The sequence below is a fragment of the Myotis myotis genome, unplaced genomic scaffold, assembly GCF_014108235.1.
Source record: "Myotis myotis isolate mMyoMyo1 unplaced genomic scaffold, mMyoMyo1.p scaffold_m19_p_17, whole genome shotgun sequence".
In the NCBI taxonomy this organism is placed as follows: Eukaryota; Metazoa; Chordata; class Mammalia; order Chiroptera; family Vespertilionidae; genus Myotis; species Myotis myotis.
In genome coordinates, this window is record NW_023416321.1 from 14,757,735 (window position 1) to 14,780,511 (window position 22,777).

Below are 22,777 nucleotides of genomic sequence, written 5' to 3' on the forward strand. Positions count from 1 at the left end.
TCTGCTGCAATTACTAGAAAGTGGGTCACACAACTGCTCTGCAGAACACAGACCCTTGAGGAAAAGCCTGGATTCCATGTCCGCTTACATTTACTGAGTGCCTACTGTGTATTCGTTGTTGTCACGTAGCTTTAATTCATTTAATTGTGGCCTCAAAGGGCTGTACAGGAGAACGTGGGCGATGGGGAACCGTAAACCCCAGCAGCTGAGCGACCTCAGCCAAGTCACCGCCCCTCTCTGGGTGTTCATTTTCAATCTCTGTAAAATGGAGACTATAGAGCCACTGCGCCAGGTTATGGGAATGAAATGAGCACGTGGAAGAGGAGAGTTTCATGAACGCTAGTTATTATGGTTCCTCTGGGCACACAAGTCCGCTCACCTCGCCCCAGGGCGCATACACAGACATGTTCACACTCCCACGTACATGCAGATGCACAGAGACGCATGGAGACGCCAGCCGGAGGAGCTCGCTGAGCCTCGGACCCAGGGCCACCGCCGAGCTCCTCAGAGAAGCCACCGAGACCTCAGCGTCCCTCTTTTCCTCCCAGCTCTTTCTGAATGAACTCAGGCCGCGAGTTTATTTTTTTATGAATGAGAGCCCAAGCAGTGAATGAAGCCAGGAAGCAGCCCCGGCTTTCTGATTGGCCCCCGCGACTGGGAAACTCCGCCCCTCGGCTTGGCCAAGCGAGTCTCCGGATTGGCGGGCGTGCCCGGCCCTGGGGTTTCATTCACAAAAGTCAATGAAACAAAGGGAACGGGGTTGAGGGGGCAGGGGGGGAGAGAGCCTGGGCCGAGGCAAGGGAAATGCACCAATCGGCGGCTCCCCCGGGCACACAACTGTCCTCCGCGCCCGGAAAACTAGCTAGTGCGCTGGGGACCCGAGGCCCGGGCCGCCGCGCTCCGGCCTAGCCCCGCGGCCTCGCTGCCGCCCCAGAGCATGCTCAGGACCCCCTGCGTATCCAGCACTGAAGCCCCGGCCTCAGGTGAGGCTGAGGGAGGAAGAGGGAGGGAGAGTGCCCGTGATTCCCCGCCTAGCCTTCAACACACCCCACACTCTCACCGCCACCTCCGCAGATTCCAGGGCGGGGGTGGGAGGCGCTGAAATTCAGGGTTGGAGGGGGCGCGGGAGTTGTGGGCGTGCGAATGGTGCGCGCCTTGCCCGCTCCTCCGCGCGCGAGCACACACACACACACACACACACACACACTACACACACGTCTTATGTAACCGAGCCTGGGTAGATCAGGGCTGCAGAAAGCAGCCGACACGGCGAGCCCGGCTCCCGGGAGCAGGTGGGACCTCCGTTGGCGGGAGGGGAGTGGTGACGGCGCTCAGAGCTCAGCAAACGAAACCCCACCATCGCCTGAGTGAGTCGGAGAAGTTTTGCCGTCGGACCCAGAGCCTGGGGACGGTCCCCTCCCCGTCGCCCTGACCCACCCCACCCCGCTGCTTTCCCTGGACGGTGTGCGAACGCAGCCCCCCCTCCCAGGTCTCTGCCCCCGCGCGGGGCCCGGGCCTCGCGGCCGGAGGGAGCGGCCGGATGGAGCGGAGGATGAAAGGCGGATACTTGGACCAGCAAGTGCCCTACACCTTCTGCAGCGTGAGCGCCGCGCCTGCCTCCACGCCCGCCCCCGCCTGCACCTCGCCCCACAGCCCCTTCCCCCAGGCCCCAGGGGGTCCAGGGTTGCCCGGCCCCTGAATCACCCCGAGAACCCCGTCCCACCTCCTAGACCAGCCGGCCTCAGGGTGATTAAGGGGCATTCTTCTCCTTCCCGGTAGAAATCTCCCGGAAATGGGAGCTCGCGCGAAGCGCTGATGGTCCCGCAGGGGAAACTCATGGACCCCGGCTCCCTGCCGCCCCCCGACTCGGAAGGTAAAGAGCCAGAGAGAGAAACGCTACCCTCCCCACCACACACCCTCAAAGGACCGATCCTGGAGCCCCCACCCTTTTGCCAAAAAGACTCGCCTTCCAAGGGAGGCTGATCATTCTTGGCCCCTGCCACCCCAAGGGGGGTCGCCGGGCTCGCTGGGGCTCCCTCCCTCACCATCACCTCCACCTCACCTTCTCCAATTCCATTATTCACCCCTCAGATCTCTTCCAGGATCTAAGTCACTTCCAGGAGACGTGGCTCGCTGAAGGTGAGTAGTTTATGACCTTTTCCATTACTGGGTTGGGGGGGTGCTCTCAACCCCGCTATTCGAACCCAGCCCACTTCCTCTCTCCCCAGCCACAGAAGCTCTGCAAGCCCCCTCCCCAAGGCCCCGGCCTTCCTGCGGTCCCCAGTGCCCAGCATGGACACTTATATTGATATTTATTTTCTCTACCCCAGCCGGGCTTGTGTAACTAGGCCTGGGGATGAATCAGACCATTGTGTGGGGTATTTGCTTATTTGAATGGAACTTGGCCCCAGGCCCGTTTTCCTGGTTGAAATTTTCATTTGCAAAGTTTGTTTGGCAGCAACCACCAGGCTGAGGTGTGTGTTGGGGTGTTGGGGGGAGGGGTTCGAGGAACAGGAAGACGAGGAGAAAGAGCAATTAATTTGTGACGTATCTTCAGGAGTTGCCAAAACATTGGTTTTTACCTAAACTCTTGGTTTCTCTGCTTCCCAGCTCCCAGTGCCAAACAATTTTCTGTCTGAGCCAAAAGAACAACAAACGCTTAAATAATTCTTTTTTGCAGCACTTTGTCAAAGAAGGCTTTGAGCTCCCCCCTTCCCCTAATAGCCTTAATTGTCATTCTGATGGCAACTGAGCCTCCTCCTTTCCTCCTGAATTCCTCTACCCCAGGCAAATGCCCCCCACTTGTGTGCCAGTGGGGAGCTGGGCCTTGGTTCAGTGGGGAAGTGTTGGGGGGAGGAGGGTGGTCTCCTGGTTGGAGTCATTGGTGTGTTTTGGTGGGGCCTGAGGGTGTCGCTGGTGGGGCTGCAGGTAGGAGGCGAATGGTGTTTGGTCTCAGAAGGAAGGGTTAACACCCCCATCTTAGGGTCCCTTTATTTTAACTCTCTGAAAACCAAGAAACCTTTTCGAAGGCTTTTCTCTTCTTCAGACTCTCCCCAGCCCTCCACCTGGGTACCCTTGGTGATTTTTTTTTTTTTAAGCTCAAACCCTGCTCCTCTGGAACCCTCTGTAAAAGCTTGGTGTAGGAAGGAAAGATTCCTGATTAGATCCTTGGAGTGAGACTGGATCTGTCCTGACCACTGTGGTATCCCCCAAAATTATATATGTTACAGAATGAGTATTTAGCATAGAGCAAGTGCTGGAAACATTTTGTGGAATTCGTGGCTCACTGGCGACTCGAGTGCTGGAGGGGCCTGGGGGTTCTGGGGCACTGTGCATATCTCCCAGCTCGGCAAGCCCTGGGTGCCCCGCTGCGAGTTGCAGGCAGAGCTATGCCCGGGCTGCCCATCCTCCTCCCGAGGTTCCGGAGCTGGGCTGGAGCTGAAGAACGCAGAGGTGTCAGTTTCCACGTCTCTCAAAGACTTCCTTTCCCAGCGCCTGATTTCTGTCTGGCTCACCAGGCTCCTTGTCTGTCAGTTGAGGGTCCCAGCGCTCCCCACAGTGGGCAGCTCCCAGGGCTGTGATCGGGGAGTAGGCTCAGAGGTTGGCATTTTGGCAGCAGCTGGTCCATTTGTGCCTGGGTTGGAATGGGAAGGAGAGGAAAATGTTCACATCTTCTCTCAACCTTGGAAGCCCCACCCCTTGGCGGTGGGGGTCTAGGGACTGTACGAGTGTCTATGTGCATGTGTCAGTGTGACAGTCAGTGTGTGTGCTACATGCTGCTGTCCTGCAAGTCTCTGTACATTTAGATCCAGTGGGTGGGGAGGTGGGGGTGGGGATCGTAAGACGGAGGGGGGGGGGGGCGCTGGGATCTCCTCGGTTCCCTCTTCTTCCTTCTGAGGGAGCAGCTCAGGTTCCCAGCTGGCGATGGATGGCCATGCCTGAGGGGGGGGATGCTGAGGCCGCTTGCTCCTTCTCATTCTCTCTGTGGAGACAGATGCAGCTGCCGGGGCCCTGTCCCCCTGCACCACCCCAGCACCACCCCAGCCTCCTCTCCTGCCTCTTCCCACCAGGTCAGTGACCCCTGCAGCCCAGGGGGAGCTTTGGGGTGGCAGGGAGGGACTAGCCCCTTTGGAAACTTGCCAGAAATGGGGCGCATCCTTAGGAATGGGGGCCGAAGTCCAACAGCCGTCCCTCAGCCTGAATTTTCCCTACAAACCCAACTGGGAAAGAAGCAGCAGGCCCTTGTAATGTGTATGTGTGGAGGGGGAGATTGTGAAACATTCAATGGATGCCCAGGTTGGATCCAGGCTGATGTGATTGTGGGTTCAGAGTCTATCCGGGCATCATTGGGGGTGAGTGTGAGTAGGGTTCTGTAGGGGTAGGCAGTTCAGATATCTTTGGGGTTGGGGTTTTTGGAGACAGAGCGAAGGGGGATAAAGTGAGTCTAAGAGGGCATGTCTGGTTTCGGGGTGCCTGCGATCTGTTGAGTTGCCGGAGAAAGGATCGGGCTGCTGTACGGAAACGCAGGCTCCGGAGGCTGAGCCCATGCCGCGCTGGTTATGGCAAAAGGTGTGTTGCTTTTGGTCCAGAGCTGCTTTCCTGGCTTGTGGGGAACGCTCGGGGACAAGGACTTGGGTCTCTGTAAGGAACACGGACTGGGCCATCTATGGCCTTTGTGTGAGGCTGGGGTCTGTGGTGTCCCAGAAGCTCTGCAGATGAATTGCAGGGGTCCTTGAGCTCTCTGACAGTGTAAAATGTTGGGGTGTGCCAGACACAAAGGATTGTGGATTTTCTAGAAAGAGAATGATCCTCACCTTTTATGAGATTTTCAGAGATGGGTCTCTGCTCCCCCTTTCATAAGAGTCACTGCCCTCAATCCCCCTCCGAGGTGTCCAGTCCCCTGGCCCTTCGGTTTCCCCCATTGTCTTTGTAAATCCAAGGAGACCCTTTGTGTGAAGGGAGCGCCTGGGGGATGTGTTTTACTCGTGTGCTGCTGTGAAGTAAAAGGACGTAGGGTGTGTGTGGATCCCTGTGTGTGCCCGCCAGTGCCTTAGCATGTCTGTGGGGAGAGATGAGGTTAATCCCATCCCCCAGTCTTTTAGCTACAATACCTCCTTCTACGTATTTCCGTCGCCATCTCTTCTAGAAGGTTCTTGGGGACAGATGTCTGCTCCATAGGTACAGAACTGGTTCCTTCCAGTGCAGAGGGTGGGTGCAGGGTAAGGGTGAGAGCTGAGGCCAGCATTGACACAGAGGAGCAGAAGCTTTGGGGGATGGCTCCCCGCCTCTCCACTGGGATTCCTTAAGAGGCCCCTTCATCCTGCGATTGGGACCTAGGAAGGGGAGATGGTGATGGGCTTACATGATGTTGGTGAATGGCTGATCTGAGGTGGAATTAGCTGCTTGGCTGGCTTAACCTTCCAGTTCAGGTGCCCTGCTTGGGAAGTCCCCAAGCCCCTCCTCTTCTACTACCTACCCCATCCCCTCCCCCTCCCCCTGCCCAGCCTCTTTGTTAGAAGGATGTTCCCTAAATTTCTCTCTTTGGGCATTTTGCTGGCTTGGCACTTTGCCCATCCTTCATCACCTGCCATGTCCTCGAGCAGATCATCTCAACCTTAGTGCCGGGTGGAGTTGGGGGAAGACTAGCACACTGGCTTGGCAGCCAAAACTCAGCCAAGTTAACAAATAAATAAAGAGTGGCGTACACTCAAGACCAAACATGGTCATTAGAAATCTCCTGCTCTCCAGGAACATGAGGTGCAATGTTAAATGTTCCTGTTCCTATTTCTGTTTGTTGCTGTTGTTAATCCTCACCCCAGGATATTTTCCCATTGATTTTTAGAGAGAGAGGAAGGGCGGGGGGCGGGGGGGGGGGGGGAGACAGGGAGAGAAACATCGATGTATCGATTGGTTGCCTCCCCGGTCGAGCCTGCAACCGAGGTACATGCCCTTGACTGGAATCAAACCCAGGACCCTTCAGTCCACAGGCCGATGCTCTATCCACTGAGCCAAACTGGGTAGGGCTTACTGTTCCTATTTCTATCTTTGTTAACAGTTTCTGAGCAACTGAGGCCCTGTCCCGCTCCTTTGGGAGAAGCCAGTGTTCTAGGGAAGGGCCAATCAGGGACTGGGTTCATGCCACAGCCCATTTTTCCCTCCACTGATTTCTCCTGGCCCTGGGAAGAGGGTGGCATCACCTCTTCTGGAGTGTGGTCTGTGTGCTGGGCGTGGCACACAGCCTCTGGGTCTGCTGTGGAGAGGAGGTCCTGGCCAAATCTTCAGGCCTGGGGTAGCAGGCGAGGCAAGATGAACCCTAGGGTTGTCATGTGAACTGGCATGTGACGTCAGTAGGAGATGCCCCCAGCCATTACCTCAGTAGAAAGCAGCAGTTAATGAAGCCCCAGAGGGGACTCTAGTGCGTCAGCCTCCCCATGGTCTGCACCCCCCACCTCCCGTCCTCAGGTCCCGCCTTGCCAAGTAGCAGGGATGGAAATGTTGTTCATCCTGCTCCCATTACCCCCATCCAGCCACCTGTGGTTGGGCCAGAGGACACAGCGTGGATGAATGTAGGCTTGCACCAATCTTGCCCATTCTTACTGGCACTTGTTACAAATAAAGATGCCTGGACCCCACCCAGGGCCTTTGGAATGAGACTTGGGGGTGGCTTGGAATCCATGTTTTAACAATGTCCCCAGATTCGTGATCCAGGCCAGTTAGGGAATGGTTGCCTTTGTGCCCAAGTGGCGCTTCTGAAAAGATGTGTGCTCCCTGTGTGTTTGTGTTTTTGCCAAGGGATTTTGTGTCCCACTGACTTACTTGGTCACTTTAGAATTGTTTTACGTTGATGTTTCATCAATTCTTTAGCTGTTGGTGGCTCCTGATTCTTAAACCCCCTCTGCCCAATCCCTCTGTCAAGAAGTCAACTGCCTATAAACATCTATTTTAATAAAACACTTGAGTTTTAAAGAGTGGCGTACACTCAAGACCAAACATGATCTTTAAAGCAAGTTGGTGAAGAATTTTCCTGCCACAGCCTCAAGTGTCCCACGTGAGAAGGGTTTACCCCAGAGGACCTGCCTCTAATGGTACCTGGTGGTGGAGAGGGGATGCCCTCAGGGTGAAGGAAGGGCTGGTTGGTCAGGATCTCTTCAGTTCTTGCTCCCAGGCCTGCCACCCTGGCTCCCACCAGCCTGAGGACAGAGGTCATTCTATCTTTATTCACAAAATTGACAAATGATGCATTGAGTGCCTATTCTGAGCCAGACGCCATTCCTGGGGTACTGGGGAATCAGATGAAAAGACAGATAAGCCCCATGCCCTCAGCAAGCTTAACTTCCTGGTAGAAGAGATGGACAAGAAACATGTGAACATAGTAAGTTCAAGTACCCATACAGTGCTGGGGAAGAAATAAAATGGATGCGAGAAAGGACTGGGAGGGGGACCACTTTGGTCTGGGTGGTCAGAGAAGACCTCTGAGGAGGTGACAAAGTGAACTAAAACTTCAGTGGCCAGGAAAAAAATAGGCAGGCAAAGATCTGGGGAAGAGGGATCAAGCTGATGAGCTTTGAAAGGAGGCCAGAGCTCTAGAGAGTAAAGGGCCAGCAGAGGCAGGTCAAAGAGGGAAGCAGCATCAGACCACGCGGGGCCCTGGAGGCCGAGGGGAAGAGTTTGGGGTTCACACTTTAAGCAGGAGAGCGAAGTGATTTGACTTCTGTTGCCCTGACAGCTCTGTGGAGAACAACCGACAATGGGAGGTGAGAGTGGACGTAGGGAGTTTTGATCCGATTTGTGGCTGAAATCACCAAGGAAGCAACTATGGAGCCCTTTGCCCAGGAGCAAAGCAGTAGAGTCTGGGGTGTCTATTCGTACAGGCTAGGATGAGGGAGGGTGTTCTCCAGCCGTCCCCTTGGACCCTCACCCTTACCAGCCATTCCTGATTCTGGTCATCTTCTCCATCAGCTTCTCCACTGTCTAATCTGAGGGCAGTCTCCTTGGGTTTTATCACCTCACCTTTGAGCCCCTCTCTTCCTGGACTATCAGGAAGTTCTTCTTGGTGTCTTCCCTTTCCCTTCCTGCTATAATCTATTCTTGAGAGAGGGACAAACCTGGGCAAAGACTCTGGAGTCAGGGGAGGTATTCAGCTGTAGACCCACCTGAAGGAGTTGGTGAGACCAGAATAAGAACTGGAAATCAACCCAGATGTCCAGGTTGGAGGCCATGGATGAGCTACTGTTTTACTTTAGTTTTGCTGCCTAATTCCCAAACCCAGCTCCACCCCCACTGCACCTGGGAATGCTCCTCAAGAACTTCCAAGCCTGGGAGCCCTTCTCTCTTCTAGCTGCACATCAAAGGGATGAGGCCCTGACCTCCCAGTGTCCCAGCCTCTTGCTCTCCATTGTCAGCCTTTTTTTTTTTTTTTTTTTTTTTTACCTGTTCGAACCACCCTCTTTTCTCCATTCCATCTCTTTTCCTGGGATCTAATTTCTAGATTTCACCTTGGAGGTTGTATAAAATGCAGATTCTATCCCAGATTCAGAATCTCCCCTGCGATTCAAAGTTCACAGGATCTCACTCCTTGTAATGCCTGCCCATCCCAGATGTGACTGCTGTTGCTTTGAGAGAGCTTTGTAAACTCTGAGGGGCAGGGCTGTCTTCACTTCAGAAAAATGGAGGGAATAAAGACAAAGCATCTAGGAAAAGACTGGAATCTGCTCAGACAGGTTCTGAGCATCTGCAGCCTCTCCCCTCCAGAGTCTTAATGGAGCCAGCGATGGAGGGCACTAGGACCCGGTGTGGAGTTGCCTTTATTCCTAAGAAGGCTGTTTTATTTTTGGGGTGGGTGCTAAGCTGCTGGGCTGCTTTAATGGTATCTCCCAGGGGCTGCCATCCAGGGCCCCACCCTCCCTCCCACTCTAGATTCACCTTTGACCTCTCTTCGCAGCTCAGGTACCAGATAGTGATGAACAGTTTGTTCCTGATTTCCATTCAGAAAACTGTGAGTAGAGAGGGCCCTGGGTAGAGGGAATGGGGAGTGGGGAAGGGCAGGAAATGAGTCACAGGGACAGAGAATCACAAAAGATCAACTTGTTCTCTCCTAAAGAAAGGGGTGAAGGGAAGGGCTCCCCATTCTTGGGTTTGGACTCAAAGACCAAGGCAGTAACTGGGACATGAAGACCTTGGGGGCTTCTCCATCCTAGCTGGGTGACCTTGGAGCAGACACTTCATCTCTCTGACCCTCTATTTCCTTATTGCTGAAATGGGCAGGCTTGGACCAGGCCAGCAGGGTCCAGTTCTAAGTTACTTCCATGCAACTTGGGAGCTATTTTGTGCACCCCGCCCCCCAACCCATTAGCAATGTCTGTAGACATTTTTAGTTGCCACAACTGGAGCTAGATGCTCCCGGCCCCTCGTGGGGAGTGTCGTGGGATGCTACTAATACCCTACAATGCTCAGGCTAGCCCCCCAACAAAACATTCTCTGGCCCAAATGTCAGAAGTGCCGCTGTTGAGAAACCCTGTCTTATGCCAGGCACTTTGCTCTCCACTGTCTTCCCCAATGAAATGAAACGGGGCACACATAATTGGAAACAGCAGATAACAGATGGGTTGATGGTAGGCATTTGACCCGGCTGCAGTAAGACAGGACCACACACTCTGCCAGCTCGGACCCAGCTCTGTGCTTCTCCGCCTGGTGGCTGCAGTTTGTGGACGCAGCAGGGGCTACAGGAAAGGCCAATGTTCTCCACAGATAACGAGGAGCGTGTGTATCATGTTCGTCAGCTGACATGCGAGTGGCTAATATCCAACCTCCATCAGAAAAGAAAGATTCTTTACAGCCCCAAACAGGAAAACATCTCTCTCCCATGGAATTTTCCAGGGCGCTTGGGAAAACCACAGGCCCTCGGTTGAAAGTGCTCGCCCCTACAAAGGTGTTTTGCCTGGGGGCGGGGGGGGGGGCGTTGCATTAAATGTTGAACTCGAGACCATTTCTTTGGTTAATATTAGACACTATTAGACACTTTCCTGATGTAGAAAACTAGACATAACGTAAGTAGCCAAACTGCTTAAAAGTGTGTGACTATGACTCTGAAAACTGAGGCCCAGAGGAGGGACGAGGCCGTGCCGGTCACCCAGCGGGTCCTCAGAGAGCAGGTATAGGAAGCTCTTACTGCCTCTTCTGAGACACTCTCTGCCCTGCTCTCCCCCCCCCCCCCCCCCAGTAGCTTTCCACAGCCCCACCACCAGGATCAAGGAGGAGCCCCAGAGTCCCCGGACAGACCCGGCCCTGTCCTGCAGCAGGAAGCCGCCACTCCCCTACCACCATGGCGAGCAGTGCCTTTATTCCAGGTGAGAGGGCCGGCCCTGGAGGGGGGTTGGGGGGGGGGGGCGTCACACACTCATGAACAGAGGCAGCAGTTGAGATGCAAGTGAGACAACAGAAAGGATTTCCGAGCTCCTGTAAGGGAGCAGTACAGTGAGGGTGAGAAACGCAGGCGTGGGGGCCGAGGGAGCTGTGTGAAGGCTGGCCGAGTTTGTTTCCGCTGAAGAAGCCCAGTGGCTCTGGGCTGGGGAGAAGTGTTCTCCAGTCCACACCCAGTCTCAGCATGTGTGAAAGGTGGAAAAGAGTGCATTTGGGACCCAGTCTAGCTCATGCCATTCCTTTCCCAGCACCCTGTCCTCTTCCTGCTCCTATAATCCCCGTGCCCTGACTTCTCTGGGGGTGGATGAAGGGTGCAAAGATGCTCGCCTGGCTTCTCTGCCCCCTCACCCCTGTCTCCCCCTCAACTCCAGTGCCTATGACCCCCCTAGACAAATCGCCATCAAGTCCCCCGCCCCTGGTGCCCCCGGACAGTCGCCCCTGCAGCCCTTTCCCCGGGCAGAACAACGGAGTTTCGTGAGATCCTCTGGCACCTCCCAGCCCCACCCTGGCCACGGGTACCTCGGGGAGCATAGGTAAGGAGACTCCCAGCATGGGAGCCGAGATCTCAGCAGTTTTCCCTCAGTCCCTGAGGGTCCTCCATCTGCCCTTAAGAGACCTGGTGTGGGGGAGGTAGGGAGGAAGGGATATGGATTCCCACTCTGCAAGCTTTGGGAGTGGCAGGCACGCGGAGGACTTCATCTAATCCTCTCTTCCTTCTCCATCCACCCATATCCAGCTCCGTCTTCCAGCAGCCCTTGGATATTTGCCACTCCTTCACATCCTCTCAGGGAGGGGGCCGGGAACCCCTCCCAACCCCCTACCAACACCAGCTGTCGGAGCCCTGCCCACCCTACCCCCAGCAGAGCTTCAAGCAGGAATACCTTGACCCCCTGTACGAACAGCTGGCCATGGGCCAGGGTGGGGTCAATGGGCACAGGTACCCAGGGGCGGGGGTGGTGATCAAACAAGAGCAGACGGACTTCGCCTATGACTCGGGTAAGAGACATTTCAGGTGGGAGGGGCTGGGGTGAGATTGCTGGGTGGGGTGGCATGATAACCCCCACAATGTCTTTCCCCAAGTTCTTTACCCTCCTATCTTTTTAATGGTTCACAAACCCATCCCATTCACTTCCTTCATAGAGTCAGAAAAATTGTCATTTTTTCAATCAGCAAACTTATATTCAGATAAAAAATAAATGGGATGTAGGTCCCTACCCTCAGGTAGCACGCGACTTAATAGGAAAGTTAAGACATGTCTTTCAATGTCTATTTAGCAGGTGTCTGGGGTTTTAATTACCTGTAGCGACCACAGTACTGTTTGAGGAGTATGAATTTGTGGAGTTAGAGGATACAAAGATTAATAAGTTGTTCTCAGTCCCAGAGATGCTTAACAATACAAAGGGAGCCCAGGGTGGCTCATCAGTTGAGCGTTGACCCATGAACCAGGAGATGAGGGTTCAATCCCCAATTCCGGCTCAATCCCCAGTCTGGGGTGTGCAGGAGGCAGCCAATCAATGATTCTCTCTCATCATTGATGTTTCTCTCCCTCTCCTTTCCTCTCTCTGAAATCAATAAAAAAAAAAAATCTATGTTTTAAAAATACGAAGGGATTTGAATGAAGAGAAACATGAACTTGAAACTAGCCAGGTTCATAGTTCCCAGTTGGGACTCAGGGTTAATACAACGTGGTCAAGCCCACCCTCTTGGCCAGCGCTGGGTACGGAAGTAGGGGCTGCTGTAAATTCTAGTTCCACCCCTTGTTGACCTGAGTGAGATGCCCTCAGCCATATTCTATTCATAAATAGCTGTAGTTCAAAGCCCCAAGTGCACAGGGATGGCCCTTCTCGGGGAGGAAGGGCCCAGAAAACCTTGGCTTGTTACACTGTTCCCATCCCCGATTGAGTTTCTATGCAAAGTTGCATGAGAAAAATATTCAGCCATTAGAATAGGCTCAGAGCTGGCCAGAGCTTTCGAATTTCCCTTTTTCTGATGCACAGTCTTTTAGGGGCAGGGGAATGAACCACAAACCCCCAGGCTGCCTGAGTGAGAACCAGAAGGGCGCACCTCTCCTCAACCCGGGGCATAAGCCTGAGCCACGCCTGGCAGTGAGGTGCAGGAAAGAGGAGGGAGACGCTCTTGCCGCTGACCTTCAAAGGATGTAGACCGGAGGAGATCTTGTTACTTGCCCTTGAACTCCTGCCCCTCCCCCTTCAGCTTCCTCTGAAAGGAGTCAGGAATTCCATTCACAAAATGGATGCATGAATGAGCCCACTCTCCCGCCTCCTCCCGGAGGTGTCAGGTTTCACCATCTCATTCATAGGTGGGAGTGGAGGGCCGAAGGGACTGGAGCTTGAATGGGTGGCTTCACACCACCAACTCCTCCAGGTGGAGTGGGGATGTTTCAATCCTATGGAATGGAATCAGATGGAGTGGAATGTGCTCTGCTGTCAGAGCTGGAAAAAAAAAAAAAAACCAGGCCCAGTGCCCACTGCCTCTTCCCTAGTTACAGATCCATGCAGGCGCTCCCTCCCACCCACTCTCCTTTCCTCCACTGGTTCCTCCCTCCCTCATGTAACACACTGGGCAGGGAATCTGACCTGCTGACCGGAGGTTAGCCCATTCCAAGGGAGTCTTAGACATGGACACTGTACCCTTTCCCCGGAGGTTCATCTCTATCCCTGCCTCCTCCCCCTAAACTCACAGGAAACAGCTGCTCCCTGGAATCCTGGGCCTTGTGGAACAGCTTTACCCAGCCCCAGCTGCTGCCATCCCTGCCCCCTGGCTCAGCCTCAAGCTGAAGGGTTCCAGCCTCACACCCCCTCTGGGTGAACTTCCCCTGGGACTGTGGTAGGCAGGCAGCTGGGAACAGAACCGGAAAGCAGGCCGGCAGGAAGTTCTTAAGTGTGTGTAGGCCTGCTGCCCCCACCTCCACCCCAGCCACCTATAACATCCCCCTTCCTTCTCTACCCCCAGATGTCCCTGGGTGTGCGTCCATGTACCTACACACAGAGGGTTTCCCCGGACCCTCTCCAGGTGATGGGACCATGGGTAAGGCAGCCCCCTCTCCCTGCCAAGTCCTCCAAGTTGGGGGAGGGTCTCCTGACCAGGAATCCCTCTGGACACTCTGGGGTCTCATCAGTGAACCCCCAGATCTGAGTGACCCCCAACTTCCTCCTCAAGGCTATGGCTATGAGAAACCTGTGCGACCATTCCCAGATGATGTCTGTGTCGTCCCTGAGAAATTTGAAGGTCAGAGACGTGACTGTTCATGAGAGGGGCAGGTTTTTTTTCCGTGCCCTCTGACTGTGTCACCTGGGAATCACATGACATTTCATGAGAAAGGGCCTGGAAAGACCCCGGGGAGAGAAGGTTGCTTGGGGGACCCGCAGGCACAAACCCTACACTTCTGTTTCTTGTGTTCCCCAGGAGACATCAAGCAGGAAGGGATGGGAGCGTTCCGAGAGGGACCGCCCTACCAGCGCCGGGGTGCCTTGCAGCTGTGGCAGTTTCTCGTGGCCCTGCTCGATGACCCAACGAATGCTCACTTCATTGCCTGGACGGGCCGGGGGATGGAGTTCAAGCTAATAGAGCCTGAGGAGGTGGGCCTCTCAGATGTCCGCCCCCCCCCCCCCCCCTCCTTCCAACGGATTTTGGGCCTGGAGATGAGAGAACCTGGGAACGGGCACATGCGTCTTCACCATCATCGTTGCTTTAACTAACCTGAATTCTTACCAAACCAGGGTCTTTGAGCTGGTTATTTGCCTGACCAGCTCAGCATTTTGCACTAAAAATCTCAAGTGCTCTCTCTGACCTGCCTCTCGCTTTTCCTCTGCTGAGCTAGCATCGCCATCCCAAAATTCTCCTGTTCCCCCAGGTCGCCAGGCTCTGGGGCATCCAGAAGAACCGGCCCGCCATGAATTACGACAAACTGAGCCGCTCACTCCGATACTATTATGAGAAAGGCATCATGCAGAAGGTCAAGGGCTAGGGGTCCAGGGACAAGAGGGTGGGGGCAGGGGGACAGAAGAGCATTCTTAGGAGCTTGTAGGAGCAGATAGACAGGGAACCAGTCAGAAGGGACAAGAAATTGTGGACAATCCCCAAAAAGTGCTAAACATTAAGAAGTCCAGAGCATGGAGAGATTGAGATTAGAGGTGAACCCCAGAAGGGAGTTGGCTGCTTAGAGGAACGAGTATGGAGAGAAATGTACTCCACACATCTGCCTAGACCCATTCCCCACCCTTAACATTGACCTGGAGAGAGTTAGACTGACCCAGCCCCTCTCTTCCCGCAGGTGGCTGGAGAGCGTTATGTGTACAAGTTCGTGTGCGAGCCTGAGGCCCTCTTCTCTCTGGCCTTCCCGGACAATCAGCGTCCAGCTCTCAAGGCCGAGTTTGACAGGCCGGTCAGTGAGGAAGACACAGTCCCTTTGTCCCACTTGGACGAGAGCCCTGCCTACCTCCCAGAGCTGGCTGGTCCTACCCAGCCCTTTGGCCCCAAGGGTGGCTACTCCTACTAGCCCCCAGCAGCTGCTCCCTGGCCACCGGGGTGCTGTCCTGTGTACATATAGATGAATTTGGTGTTGGGGAAACCCTCACTCTGAAACCCACAGATGTCTTGGAGCAGGTCCCCACTGGCCTATCAGCCGCCCTGGCCCAGACTCTGAGCCGTGCACCAGAGTCCCTGGGAAGGACAAGTGGAGACACTCCAAGTGCAAGGTGGAGTCAGAAACTCCTGGGGGTCTCACCTCTGGCCTCTTCCTAAGTCCATCTTAGAGGCCCAAGACCCTCCCCCACCCCCCGTCACAGAGAACAAGAGTTTGTTCTGTTCTGGGGGACAAAGCAGCACCCCTCCTTTATCCTGGTGCAGAGGATGCACTGAGCTCCCAGATCGCCCACTGTGGGGAGGCAGAAGCCTGGATCTTGCACTCCACTCCAAGCTGTGGCCCTGGAGGGTCCTGCTTGTCAGTTCTTGGTGCTCCGTTTCCCAGAGGCAGGGGCAGGGGAAGGGGCGCTGGAGGAAGGAACGTGGGATGGGGGCGGGGATGGAGGCAGGGAGGGCTCGGTTCCTGCTCTGAGGGCCCTTTGCTCTGCCCGTTCCTAGGCCCAGGCCTGGGGTGTCACCCTAATAAAGGCCCCTGCTTCTCCTGTTCTCCTGTGTCGTCCTCTTTGCTGCCATGGGAGAAGGACCCAGGGTTTAAAAGAGTTTGACCTTGGGGCAGATGACCAGTTTGGGGTGTTTCCCTGACACAAGTTACCAAATGGGTTCTTGGAAAAGGACAGTTCACCTTTTTCCTCTGGAAAATGGGTTCATGGGCGCAGTGATACTTGCTCTTTTCCCCTCCCAGGATTATTGTGGGAACACCCTGAAATCATGTGCGTAGGGCACTTTGTAATCTAGACCAGTGCTTCTTGCCCTCTCCCTGTGGGGGTGGGGCTACTGAGCTCTGAGGCCTCCTGGAGCCTGTTCAGGCAGGGTTTGGCCTGTGGTTTGTGATCACAGTTGCTCCCGTGAGCCACAAACAGCGTGTCCCCGCTCCTGCCATGGCTCCAGGTTGCTGTTTCTGCTGAAGTTGGGGACAAGAGTTTGGAGAGGATTTGGAGAATGGAAAAAGGCACCCAGACACAGGGGTGAAGGGAGGCTGGAACAAGCCCTGGGTCTGGCCAGTGTAGGAAAAGGACACTAGATCTTTGGGGGAAAGGTAAGTGGGGATCAGATTTTCCTTGCCCAAATCTGGGGGAGAGCAGAACCCTGGAGTCGAGTGTTGGGGGGGGGGTGCGGGAGGGCAAGGCTGAAAAACCGGTGACACCTAGAGAAAGGAGTGTGAGTATGACAAAGGGGTTCTGTGGAGGTACGAGGCCGCTGTAGGCCCAGGCCCTGTGCAAACAGCTTCCCAGGAGCCAGGCGCTCGCCAGTTAAATCCGAACCACAGCCATGCTGAGGCTGGACTGCCCTACCCCCCAAGCCTGCCACACCTCCACCCTACGTTTCTGCTCAGCACTAATGCTAAGACCCAATAGTCCTCACAGGAAGGGATGCCTCTCGACCACTACCTACAAATAAAAAGCAACATTTTACTCCCCTAGAAACAAAATAACAATGTACTGATGTTTTCAAAATTTAGAGCAAGGAAAATAAAATTTTTAAATACAAGTGTAAAATATATAATTATATATAATTATATATAATTTAATTCCACATTAAAGCCAGGGTATCACAGCAAGAAGGTGAAAAATTTGAATGGAATGGAAACAGGTCCTGAGCACTGCACATGACACGGGGATTTAGATGAGAATCAGCATCGTGGAAAAACATCTTGCAGGCTGAGACCTGTGACCTCTGACCTCTAAAATGTTCACTAACAAGCCACTCCTCACAACTCTGTTCAAAGCTTTAAACTTGGAGGGGCACTGCTCCGAGGCGACAGCTACACAGCCCCCCGAGGAAACTCCTCGGGCCAAAGGAAAGAGCCAAAACCAAACATGCTCCAGACTGGATGAAGGTGAACCCCGGGCCGAGAAGCCTGACCCAGCAGTAGAGCTCACACATGCCCCCTGGGGACGGTCCCCCCACATCCACAAACAAGCACAGACTCAGCACATGTGCAGGGGCAGGAAACTCCTGAGCTGGGCTCCCGCAGGGGTGCAGTGAACAGTAGACTTTAATGGCCAAGAAGATTCCAGCTCCCTGCATGAGACCCACATCCTCTCCAGGGTTGTCATTCAACCTCGGGTAATATTGGTTCAAGGAAGAGAAACAAGGGCCCCATTGTGTGGAAGCAGCAGGCCAGAGTCCTTCTGAATCGCTGCAAGCCCCCTTCTGAGCAGACTGGGCAATGCGTTTCCTGATGGACAGTCAGGTCAGACCCCACCATGTGATAGCAGAGAAGTTACCCCAGCACCTAGGGGGATGTTCAAGAACACCCACAGAGCTAGGATCCTTCATTTTTCATACCAAAACCCAGAAAGATGACCAGCCCTGTCTCTCACCTTGGCCTGTTAAACATCCCCTTCTCAACCTGAGCTTATCCACAAAGTCCATCTTCAGGGATTATGATCTCAGAGGTGCCAATGCCATCAGTGCTGGTCACTCCTCTGGGACAGAAGCCCAGAGTTGGTTCCTGGAGACCTGGGCTGGAATTAAGACTGGGGAGCTGGGTGCCCGGCCAATACGGCCTTTTCCGTTTCCTCTGTCAGCCCCTGCACTCTTCTCCCTTTAAGGCCTTAAGTGTTAGCACACAAACATCCCCCTGCCCTTCATTACAGGCCTGGGCTTCCTGAGGAGCGCACTCAAACAGAATCCGAGGCTCACGCTCAGCTCAAGAGGGGCAGGGACCTCAGTCGGCAGACTCCCTGGCCTATATTCCTCTCACTGGGTTCTCTGAATGGTGTCTTTAGAGCGATTTGTCTGCGGCCCAATGACAGCCTACATTCCTTCATTTCCTGCAATGTTGCATAGTCTTTCAATGCCTGGCTACACTTCTATGGCAGTTCTAGTATTTACATAATTTCAGAACTTACTAGAATGGGGGAGGTAGTGCAGGCAACATACAAGGTGCCTAACTGCCCAGGGGCTTCTAAACAAGCCCCACATCCAGAGCAGCTTTCCAGACGTCCCACAGCCCGGCCTGGCAGCATCTGTCTGATATTCTTCCTAGTCAAGAGCCTCCTCAAAAACGGTGAGAAGCCCTGGCCGGGTAGCTCAGTTGGGCAGAGTGTTGCTCTGATATGCCAAGGTTGTGGATTCCGTCTCCGGTCAGGGCACATACAAGCAACCAACAAATGCATAAATAAGTGCAACAACAAATCAATGTTTCTGTCTCTCTCTAAAAAAAAAAAAATAATCAATAAAAATTTAAAAATAACTGGGCACTGGGAAGTGGCTATTCCACAACAGAATGCTAAGAGCACACCACTCAGTGAGGGAGCCAGAGCGCAGATACTGGGCAGCACAAACCGGCTCTGAGAGGTGTCATGTTGGTTTTCTGTTTGGGACAAGGGAGGGGAAGCTTTGACCATAAAAACCCTTTGTTAAAGCCCATCAAGGACCTCAGGGAAAACAAAATAAAAGCTTTGTGATTACTCGCACGTTTCAAAAGGAAATAGGATACGCTGCACATGGCGAGTGTGGTAGGTGGGAGAGCCAGGGACAGCCTTCTGTATTCAATGTGTGGCATCTGTAACCACTCAGGCGCCAGACCTGAGAGCCTGTGCAATGGAAGAGGTTAATCGTGGGGCGACCCGCGGCAGGGCTGGGACAGCGTAGGTGCCAAGACGGGAGATCTGCGCTGTGCATCACCTCTCAGCCTAAAGAGGCCCTGGGCTCTGGTTTCAGGGGACTCTCCACCATGTACACCAAAGCCCCAGATACTAAGTCCCCCCATCCTGAGTCCAGGCCAATATCCTAACCTTTCAGCTCAAAGAAATCTTCACAGAAAACCATTTTTGTTTCCTTAAGAAAATAAATATTATCGGGTCAAGGGGAAGTACAAGGGCTGGACAGGAGCAGGAAGTGGGGCCAACACTTTCAATGAGCTTCATGGCTCCCTCCTCCACGCAGTACCAGCTAGGGCATCAGGGTCCCCATCGTGTCCATCTGTCTGCATGTCCAGGTGTCCGATGTTCACAACCCATTTCCCATCCCAGGGCTGCACGAGTTACCCCTTTCTTGGAGATGATACAGTGTACCCCGTGTTGGCTGTGAGCCCCAGGTGGCCCCAGTGACTTGGGGTAGTGCAGGCTGGACATTCTGGTCAAACCAGGCGTAAATCCCTGTTTCTATTTTACCACAGGGGAAGAAATGCAAATCAAGTTTGGAAGATGTCCAGTTAAGATCGTATCCTCATGGTCAGCTTTTCAACAAAAAGAGTGAGTCAAGCCCTGGGCCACTGCCGCGGGAGAGACAAACAAGTCTTGCCTGTCAGCGCCGCCGGAAAGCCCGGGATATTCTCCAGGCGTTGGGCTCCTCGTAGCGGTTGTACAAGGGTTCCAGGCGCTGCTGCTTCTTCTGCTTGCTTAACTTCGTCGGGTCGGAGACCTTGAAGAAGGCAGGAGCGAACTCCACAAGCCACCGGGGGTCGATGGTGGTGACCTCACGCATGTACTCCTTTGTGGTCAGCACCAGCTCATGGTACACCACCCTGAGGGGATAAAGACAGGATCGAGTCTCCAGTCACCCTGGTCCCCGATGGGCCGCAGCTGAGCTTGCATTTTAGCCTCTCACCTCTCCTGCCTGACCCCGCAGGAGACTGTAGTCTCTCTTTATTACAACCACACTCTAATACCTAGGAGGCTGCACACCTCTAAGCACAAGAAAGCTGTCAGAATCATGTGTTCTAGACCTGGCTCTGGCTCCATCTATTCATTGACAGAGTCGATCACGCCACTTCTCTGGACCTGTTTCCTGCTCTGTGAAACTGGACGGTGGTTTTTCAGGCTGTCTCCACAGAACTCTAGGGCCCTGGAGAGGAGCCTCAGGAGCTGCCACAGGGAGATGGGGGAAAGCCAAGCAGGCAAGGCTCCATATCTCCAACCCTCCTATCATGGCGGCACAATGGTCTTAAATCCGTTTTATACTAGGATAGGTAAGATTACAATTTTTTTTAAATGCTACTTGAAAAAATTTCTTTAAACCACCTCACTAAATGATTTCAAAGATCCTTCCTACCTCTCATTCCCATTATTTTATTGCTCTCAAGAGTCTGCTGTGCCTAATTCACACTTCTGCTGCCCTAGAAATATAGGCAGTGTTAGAATAGGAAGTGCTGGGGCGGGGGGCAAAGGCACAAACACAAAGCGCCAATAGATTTGCAGGTTCTCTCTGCCCAGAACAGCTCCCAGACCCGGGCCTGCCCACCTACCATTCCGGCTGTCTGTTGAAGAGAGCACTGGAAGGGTGGATGTAGACCACTTGCTGGTCGATCAGTGTCCGGTAACCCTCCTGTGGGTCTTTCTTGGCAGCATTTCGGAAGAATCCACTGCAGATGGCCTTCTGCACTCGGACTGTGGACTTTCCGCAGGAAACCACATCCAGCTTGTGTCTATCAGGAAAATGAATCAAGAGAGGACAAAGATGTGAGACAACTCTGTTTTCAGAGATTCTACCTTCCAAGATGACGGTGCCCAACACCCCCATCTGGGGTCCCCAGAGTAGGCACCAGGACGCTTCTTCTAGCCCTAAGAGTACTAAAGGGGCAGCTCTGCCAAGTGGGCAAGATGGACACAATAAGAGCCAGAGACTTAATTTAACTTGACTAATAATGTTTCAGATGCTTGTAAATAAAGAGATTTTTTTCAACAATAAATTATCTTCCTCTCAGAAACTTTTTATTGATTGATGAGAGAGAGAGAGAGAGGAGAAACATCAATGTGAGAGAGAAACATGGATCGGCTGCCTCCTACACATGCCCCAACTGGAGATCGAGCCCACAACCTGGGCATGTGCCTTTATTGAAAATCAAACCCGCAACCCTTCGGTGCACGGATTATGCTAAAACCAACCAAACTGGCCAGGGCTCTCAGGAACATTCTGAAGTGATTCTCAGCTGCACCCTTTCGTGGAGAGGAGTATAACAAAAATGGAAAAGCTGGAGAAAGAGTTATGCGAAGAATCTGTAGCTCCACAGTACATACAGAGATGAACAGACACGACATTCAAGGAAGTTCAACTCAAACATGGGGAAAAGACACCAGATGTTACCTGTCCATTATGCCTAACATCTGCTTGCGAATGTCCTGGGCCCGGCGCAGAGAACGAGCTTGGATAAAGTTCTCATAGCACCAGGGGTTGGAAAACTTGTTGTTCTTCCAAGAATTGTACACGGCCAACAGGGTGAGGTGGTCTCCTTCAGTTTGGTGGAATTTGGCCTTCTTCTGATCAGCGAGGGCTTGTTTATCCTGCCAAACAGTGGGAAAGAAGATTATTTTCCACCCAGCAGTCCCAAGAAGCCCTACACGGCCTTGTTAAGCGTCCACATTAAGCACTGGAGTGGCAATGGCTGATTTCATTCATATGAACGTGGGTCCGAACTCCCTACCTTGGGCCTGTAAAAAACGTTCTGCACAGACAGCATGGACACAATGGTCAGCATTTCCTCACTGCAGCCCAGATGCACAGACATGATCAGCATTTTGCACAGCATTGGTTCCAGTGGGAATTCTGCCATCTAGAGGGAGAAGAAGAAACTACGGTTGCTTCCCTGTGGAAGCTCCATCTGGACTTGCCAACGTGAGACACTGGTGAACAGACCACAGGAGGTTTACCCAAGCATGATGATGTGGGTGGAATGCCTGTCTCTATCAGAAGACATTGCTGATTTTATTTCCCAAAGAAATTCCAATTAAATACATGTGATCAAGAACATAACTACTGTTATGGTAGGCGGAAATTTTACAGACATCTGTTAAAATTAAGGCTAGACTCAATAATATATCCCAAGGTAAAATTGACTGTGGATAAAATTTATTTTTCTGTAAAAAAACAATTTTAAGCTCTGGCTAGTGTGGCTCAGTTAGCTGGAGCATTGTCCCAAGCACCAAAGGGTGGCAGGCTCGTTTCCCATTAGGGCACATAACCAGGTTGCGGTTTCAATCCCGGTCGGGGCATGTGTGGGGGGTGGGGTGGGACAGCCGATCGATTTTTCTCTCTCACATCAATGACTCCCTCTTTCGCCCCCTTCCTCCCTCTAAAAATCAATAAGACATAAAATAGTGGGAAATGCAGTTAAAAAACAGGCATCTAAAATTGTGCTCAAAACTTATCCAGAGCCTCAGAGCTTGATTTTGCACAAAACAAAGAGTAAAGAAGACTGGCCAGGGTATCCTTCCAAAAGCACCAGAAATTAAGTGTGTCCCCTACCCTGCGGCCCAGGCGCGTAAGCAGGCCCTCATCATCCAGGGCCCCCAGTGTGTACAGCTGCTCCATGGCTGTGATCAAGGTTTCCATTGGTGGGGCATCCATGAAGTCAAAGGACAGAAGGTCATTGATGCCCATGGCCTAGAAGAGAAGGGAAGAAACTGTGTGATGGGAGGGTCAGCCTCTCCAGTGAAAAAAGACTATTTATTGGCTTTCTTTCCTGTTTCTTCAACAGCAATTAGGAAGCCATCAGCAAGATTAGCAGCATTCTCCAGGGCTGGGCCACACAAAACTCAAGACTAGTAGAAAGCATATACTTTCTCAGACACTTTAAAAACACTCCTCAAAAATGATAATACATACAACTCAACAACAATAAGACAAATTAAAAAACGGGCAAAGGACCTGAATAGATATTTCTTCAAAGAAGATATAAAAATGGCCAAGAAGCACATGAAAACATATTCAACCACCCAGCCATCATGGCTCAGTGGTTGAGCATCGA

General features: G+C 53.1%; 2 protein-coding genes across 16 annotated transcripts in view; one reads left to right on the forward strand and one right to left on the reverse strand.

Moving 5' to 3' along the window:
• Window positions 1-770: 770 nt before the first annotated feature.
• Window positions 771-15,579, forward strand: ETV4 (ETS variant transcription factor 4). Of its 13 annotated transcripts, none has more exons than XM_036339643.1 (13): window positions 771-983; window positions 1,490-1,600; window positions 1,780-1,873; window positions 2,092-2,139; window positions 8,942-8,995; window positions 10,220-10,346; window positions 10,809-10,952; window positions 11,156-11,415; window positions 13,393-13,467; window positions 13,600-13,668; window positions 13,846-14,018; window positions 14,294-14,395; window positions 14,714-14,938. In XM_036339643.1, exons 2-13 carry the CDS (start codon window positions 1,541-1,543, stop codon window positions 14,936-14,938), a joined length of 1,431 nt encoding a protein of 476 aa, XP_036195536.1. In that variant the 5' UTR covers window positions 771-983; window positions 1,490-1,540. The 13 variants fall into 13 exon arrangements, with proteins under 13 accessions (XP_036195536.1, XP_036195533.1, XP_036195529.1 ...); XM_036339636.1 differs by having other exon boundaries at window positions 772-983; window positions 10,791-10,952; XM_036339641.1 differs by having other exon boundaries at window positions 773-983; window positions 10,791-10,952; window positions 13,393-13,452; window positions 14,714-15,578.
• Window positions 15,580-17,062: 1,483 nt separating this feature from the next.
• Window positions 17,063-22,777, reverse strand: part of DHX8 (DEAH-box helicase 8) — a 28,981-nt gene continuing 23,266 nt past the window's right edge. For 2 of the 3 annotated variants that reach the window (XM_036339632.1, XM_036339633.1), the window contains 5 exons: window positions 22,276-22,413; window positions 21,455-21,583; window positions 21,118-21,314; window positions 20,279-20,458; window positions 19,339-19,558 (listed from right to left, as the gene is read on the reverse strand). In XM_036339632.1, the coding sequence (XP_036195525.1) occupies window positions 19,339-19,558; window positions 20,279-20,458; window positions 21,118-21,314; window positions 21,455-21,583; window positions 22,276-22,413 (864 nt within the window). Of the gene's footprint in view, window positions 19,559-20,278; window positions 20,459-21,117; window positions 21,315-21,454; window positions 21,584-22,275; window positions 22,414-22,777 lie in introns of all 3 variants that reach the window. The other variant, XM_036339631.1, reaches the window with a different exon arrangement.

Bases quoted from the DNA above. Each gene is read 5' to 3' on its own strand.
- ETV4 (XM_036339635.1), top strand. From the start codon at position 938: ATGCTCAGGACCCCCTGCGTATCCAGCACTGAAGCCCCGGCCTCAG. The intron at 11,416-13,392 runs GTAAGAGACATT...CTCTACCCCCAG, and splicing joins GGACTTCGCCTATGACTCGG to ATGTCCCTGGGTGTGCGTCC. The intron at 13,669-13,845 runs GTCAGAGACGTG...TGTGTTCCCCAG, and splicing joins CGTCCCTGAGAAATTTGAAG to GAGACATCAAGCAGGAAGGG.